General features: G+C 58.2%; 1 protein-coding gene across 1 annotated transcript; it reads left to right on the top strand.

Moving 5' to 3' along the window:
• Positions 1–311: 311 nt before the first annotated feature.
• On the top strand, positions 312–4,213 carry CALHM3 (calcium homeostasis modulator 3). Its single transcript, XM_059743475.1, is given in 3 exon segments — positions 312–598; positions 1,385–1,625; positions 3,740–4,213. Coding segments are annotated over 3 exon segments (1,002 nt in total).
• The last annotated feature ends 2,181 nt before the right edge of the window (positions 4,214–6,394 follow it).

Raw genomic sequence — 6,394 nt, 5'->3', positions numbered from 1 at the left:
TGCTGACCGACGCCAGGGACTGGAAGACCACTCGTGAGCACCTGGGCCTTGCCACACCCTGAATTTGCCTGTTCCCCCACCCCTTGCCCCTGCAGGACCAGGCAGGGCCCATTTGCCTGGAGGTGCTTTGGCTGGCGGTTGAGCCGGGCCCCACACAGGGCCAGCAGAGAGGAGCAGCTTTGGGCAGCCATGGTGGGGACCTACCTTGGCCAGCCCTAGGGCACCCGGGCTGGGCGTTGCTTCTCCTCCTGCACCTCAGGCCCTTCCTGGAAGACCGGCAGAGGCACCTGCAGACCCCGACTCCCGCAGCCATGGACAAGCTCCGCCTGCTCTTCCAGCACTTCCAGGCCAGCTCGGAGTCGGTGATGAACGGCGTCTGCCTGCTGCTGGCCGCGGGCACCATCAAGCTCTATGCCTCCCTGGATGTCCACTGCCCCTGCCTGGCACGCTACAACATGGCCTACGGCCTGGGCCTGCTGCTGGCGCCGCCCCTGGCGCTCTTCCTCTGTGGCCTCCTGGCCAACTGGCAGTCCGTGCTCATGGTGGAGGAGTGGCGCCGGCCGGCAGGGTGCCGCCAGAAGGACCCCGGCATGATCAGGTGCGACCCCACACCCCCCCAGCACCCCAGGGCCCTAGTTTGCACCCCCACCAACTGCACGGGCTCTGCCAGGTGCATCCCAAGCCCCCAATACCACCACCCCTGCAGCTTTATTAGGGGCTCCCCCCACCTACTCACCCTCACAAACACGGCCAGGTCATCGCCCTAAAACGACGAGGTCCCCCCCCCCCCCACTTTGCAGTGGGTACTGTAGCCATCTTCTTATGGAGGGAGAGGGGACCCACCCCAGCAGTGCACAGGGCTGACTCCCGACTGTGTTCAGGGATCACTCCTGGTGGTTCTCAGGAGATCATATGGGGTGCCGGGGATCCAACCCCGGGCTGCCGCATGCAAAGCAAGCACCCTACCTTCTGTACGATCCCTCTGGCCCTGCTTGTTTGTTGGTGGTGGGGACCCCATTAGTGCTCAGGGCTTGCTCTTGGCTCTGTTCTCAGAGATCACTCCTGCCTGGCAGGCCTCGGAGAACCATATGGGGTGCCGGGGATTGAACCTGGGTCAGTAACGTGCAAGGCAAGTGCCCTCCCTGCTGTACTATTGCTCCAGGCACTGCATTCATTCCCTGACACACCCCAAGTGTGGAACCTCTCGGCCTCCGGGAAACACCGCCCATACCGCCCCCACCTCAGCTCTGTAGCTGTCCTCAGTGCTGTGGTCTCGTGACTTTGGTTTGGGTATTTTGGCAGTGCTGCTCCTAGCTCGGTGCTCCAGGGTCACTCCTGGGGCTGGGTCTCCCATGGCCTCAGCTCCCCACTCCTCTCCGGCCAGGTATATGTGCTCCTCCGTGCTGCAGAGAGCGCTGGCTGCCCCGCTCGCCTGGATCCTGCTGGCCCTCCTGGACGGCAAGTGCTTGGTGTGTGCCTTCAGCTGCTCTGTGGACCCTGAGAAGTTTCTGGACTTTGCCAACATGACCTCCAGCCAGGTGTAGCTCTTCCTGGCCAAGGTGCCCTGCAAGGAGGATAAGCTGGTCAGTGACAGCCCGACCCGGAAGGCTATGACCTGCTACCCGGTGCCTGTCACGGTCATTCAGCCTGCCCTCCCTGGGCCTGGGTGGGTGGGGGGACCGAGGAGGGACAGCGATGTCCTGGGGACCCTCCTGCTGGAGACACACAGGCAAGGAACGAGAGGGTCCTGGGGGGTTCCCATTCAGGACGGGGTTGGAGGCGCGGGCTCTATGCCATGCATGTCGACATCAGGTGTCCACCCCCTCAGCCATGCTCCCAGGACACTGCAGGGACACAGCTCTGTGTTTGGGGAGGGCCAGGAGGGCTGCCAGCTCGCGGCCATCACTCAGGGGAGGGGGAAGGGGAGGCCACACAGTATCAGCTCCAGCATCAGATTCTTCAGAGGTGCCCTCACCCTCCGCCAGACAGCTGCTCCCCGGCTGTATCCTGTGCGACTGCCACCTCAGCTCTCAGCCAGAACCTCAGTTTCCAGAGCCCCCAAGTTCAGATTAGGGGTTCCTTTCTCTGAACTCCCATGTCCCTTTTATATCCGTCCACATGACACTTAGACATGGCAATATTTCTGCTGCTAAAGTGAGCAAAGACTGGGGTCTATTATCTCCATCAAAATACAGGACAGGGCATGCACAGATGGGACGATACATATGACCCAAAATCTGGATGAAAAGGTGAATGGACATTGAGGCGGTGTGGGTGGGTGGGTGTGTGTGGGATGGTTGGTTGGATGGATGGTAGATGGGTGGATGGGTAGATGGATGGATGGGCAGGAGTGCAGGAAAGGCAAAACTCAGGCTTTCAGCTGAGGCTCTAATTAAAAGATTAACAAGAGGAAAATCATGCAAGAGAAACCTAAAGCAAAGAATGCCATTAAAATCAATGACTTGGGGCTGGAGTGATAGCACAGCGGGTAGGGCGTTTGCCTTGTATGCGGCCAACCCAGGTTCGATTCCCAGCATCCCATATGGTCCCCCAAGCACCACCAGGAGTAATTCCTGAGTGCAGAGCCAGGAGTAACCCCTGTGCATTGCTGGGTGTGACCCAGAAAGAAAAAAAAAAGCAATGACTTGAAATTTTGGCTTCTGTAGTATCTTCAACAAAGAGTGGCGCCTTCAGAGAAGAGATGGGACCAAAGAGAGCAGCTCTGGGTTTTGAAGGGCAGAAACTGCGAAGGCAAACGCACCAGAGAAACTAGTGGAGTGTTTTCTCTTTTGCTTGCAGAGTAGTGGGTTTTTAGGGTCATGCCTGGCAGTGTGCTGGAACCATTCCTCACTCTGTGCTCAGGAGCGAACCTTGGTGGTGCTCAGGGACTAGAGGTGGTGCTAAAGATCAGACTCAAGTTAGCCACGTGCAAGGCAAGTTCCCTGACCACCCTTCCGCCCCATGAGATTCTGCTTCAGTAAGAATCTCCGGGAGAATTTACTACAACCTGACTCGTGGCAGAAATGGGGAAAGGTAGAACTTTTTCGATATTTGCTGCTTTCTAACCATCTTTGAGATACTTTGCTTGGATTTGGGTTTTGGTTTTTGTTTGGGGACCCCCCCCTGGAGGTGCTCAGGGGCTCTTCACAGCTCAGTGCAGGGGTCACTCCCAGTGTGGCTGATGGGCATGCTGGGGTCAGACCTAGGCTCCCACTGCAAGGCATTTGTTCCAGCCTATTCAGTGATGGTTGGGGAATGGGGTGATGGTTGGAGATGGGGCGATGGTTGGGGGATGGAGGATGTTGGGGGATGGGACACTGGTCGGGGGATGGGTGACTGTTGGGAAATGGGGTGATGGTTTGGGGATGGGATGATGGTTGGGGATAGAGGACATTTGGGGGATGGATGATGGTTGGGGAATTTGTTTATGGTTGGGAATGGGCAATAGTGTGACAGTCAGGGGCTGGGTCGATGGTGTTGAGACAATGGTTGGGGGAGAGCTGACAGGAGAGGAAATATGATGGGCAGATCAGGGAGGGATGATTGACTAGATTAACGAATGGGAGGTTAGTGATGGATGGGAAGGTGGGTGGAGGTGGTTAACATGAGGGATATTCCATGGGCAGATGCAACCATCTGCAGAAGGGCAGGCAGGATCCCTAATGGAGAGACCGTGGACACTCAATCACTGCCCACTTGTTCCCCCACCCCCAACCCCATCTTGCTTGCCTCCCCAGAGCCCATGGGCTGGACCATCACCCTGCTGCTCATTATCCTGGCCTTCCTGGCGCGCTGCCTGAGGTCCTATTTCGACCAGACGGTCTTCCTGCAGCACCAATACTGGAGCAACTACGTGGACCTGGAGCAGAAGCTCTTCGACGAGACGTGCTGCGAGCATGCGCGGGACCTGGCGCACCGCTGCGTGCTGCACTTCTTCCAGAGCATGCAGAGCGAGATGCGGGTGCGGGGCCTGTGCCAGCCCGCTGACCACCCGTCGGCCCAGCCCAGAGACCTGCCCGAGCCCCCGGACGGTCGGGCGCACCTGCCCGCAATCTCCAGCCGCGAGCAAGTGGACCGCCTCCTGAGCACCTGTTGCTCCAGCAAGCCGCCCCTCGGCCTTGCGGGCCCCACGGGATACTGCGGGGGTGGCCTCAGCCAGCGCCCGCCCACGGCTGCCCCTGACCCCCGGGGGCCCCAACACACAGAAGTGTAGAGACCCGAGCACCTGACGCCACGCGAAAGGAGCTGGGAGGTGGCTAAACGGAGGGGCATCCCAGGGCAGCCCAGCACACCCCCCCCCCCCCCAGAGAGCTGAGATCCCCACTCTCTATACTGGGGACACGCCAAGGCAGGGCCAGTTGTCACCGCAAGAGCTGACATCCCCAGTCCCGTTTCTGGGCGTGATCTCGTGTACACGAAAGCCGCTGCCCTCACGACTGTGCTGGGTTCAGCTTCTCCCAGGAGAGCAAGTCAGGGGCTGGAGCTGAGTGGGGTCTCCCAGCCCCGGGGAACACTGGTACTCTTCTCTTGGGGGGGGCAAACTGAGGAGCAAGAGTCTGAGTAGATCTGCCTTGGGCTCTGGATACAGCTTTTTATGTTTTATAATAATAATAATAAAAATGACACTGGCACCTACTTCCGTGATGTTCCTATGTGCGTGTGTGGTGGTGGGGGGGGGAGGCGCCGTGCTGACTCCTTCTGTGTCCTGACGCATTGCAGCTCCCAGTGACCTAGTGAAGCGCTGTGGGTTTCTCAGAGATAATTCCAAGTGAGTGACATTTCCTCTGAACACCCTCCGCGGCTCCTCTCCAGCAGCCAGCATCAGTAGGTGCCATGCAGGTGGGTGGCAGCAGCACCAGCTTGGTGGCCACTCCACCTTCAAGCTGATTCTTCTGGTGAACTCCATTTTTTAATTCTGTTTAGTTTTTGTTTTTTTCTGCGCTTGGGCTCGAGTCAGGACCTCACGCACACACAGGATAGGTGCTCTACAGCAGAGCATTTTTGGTTTGATTTGGTTTAGGGGCCACACCTGGTGGCAGTTCTTAGGGCTACCCATGGCAAAATGCTTGGGGTCGCTGTCAGGAGCAGTGCCGGCCTCTAACACGGAGCTGTCTCCCCAGACCCAGGACCATTTTTCAGATGAGAAAACTGAGGCCTCCGGAAGTTGAGTTTCCTGAGGTCTTGGAAGAACTGGAATCAGGGGCTGGAGCAATGACAGCAGCTAAGGGAAGAGGCCGACTTGGGTTCATTCCCCGCCATGTCATATGGTCTCTGGAGTCCCACCGGGAGTGACCCCTGGGCACAAAGCCAGGAGTATGTCTCAACAGCTCTGGGTGTGCTCCCCACCCCCTAAATAAATATATATAGCACAGCGGGTAGGGCGTTCGCCTTACAAGCGGCCAACATGGCCGACCCGAGTTCGATTCCTCCGCCCCTCTCGGAGAGCCTGGCAAGCTACCGAGAGTATTCGATATGCCAGACACAGTAACAACAAAGTCTCCAATGGAGACGTTACTGGGCCCGCTCGAGCAAATCGACGATCAACGGGAGGGCCTTTACTTACTTTTTATATATACATATATATATGTTGGAACAGGAGCTCTGGCTTGGCCACTACTTGGCCCTTCAGGTTGTTCCGTGCTTGCGCTCATTCTCAGGGCTGTGGTTGGATCCCTGCAGCTTCACCCCAGCTCTGAGGGAGCCCCAGCAAGCTGTGCCCTGGGTTCCTCTTGAAAATGAAAGGGCTGATTCGGGCCTCTTGCTGCCACTGCATGTGAAGTTATCTGCTTCCTGACCTCAGCACTTTCTGCTTCCCCTCCCCCCCCCCCCCCACTCCTCCATCTTTCTGGATTTGGGGCCACACCCAGTGGTGCTCAGGACTTCCTGTTAGCTCCGTGCTCAGGATCACTCCTGCTCCTGCTAGGCTAGGGGGACCTTATGGGGTGCCACGGATTGAGCCCCGATGTGAAGCGTGGAAGGCAAATGCCCTTCCTGCTATACTGTCTCTGCAGCCTGTTTCCACTTTCAAAGTGGCCCACTTCCTTCAGCCGACCACCATGGCAGAAGGCCAGTTCTGTGCCCTGACACCTGAGAGCTCCTCAGCCCTGCCTGCCCCGCCCCCCAGGCCAGCCCCCACCCCAAAGCTTGAGGCCAGCCTCTGTCCAAGGCTGTCTTTTCCCCAGGGCATGCCCAGGGGGTCCTTCTCAGAGGTTAGCACTCTTGTGGGGGTTTCTCTGGGGATGAAGGATGGGTTCGAGCTGGGAATCAGCAGGGGGTGGACCCAGGGGTTACCAGAAAAGCTGCTGCTGGAGAACCTTTGGGCCACAGGCCAGGCCAGAGCCACAGTACATCAGGGATAGCACTTGCTTTGTATGGATGACCCCAGTTCTATCCC

The sequence above is a fragment of the Sorex fumeus genome, unplaced genomic scaffold, assembly GCF_029834395.1.
Source record: "Sorex fumeus unplaced genomic scaffold, SorFum_2.1 ptg000043l, whole genome shotgun sequence".
Lineage (NCBI taxonomy): Eukaryota > Metazoa > Chordata > Mammalia > Eulipotyphla > Soricidae > Sorex > Sorex fumeus.
This window is presented reverse-complemented; position numbering and strand designations above follow the sequence as displayed.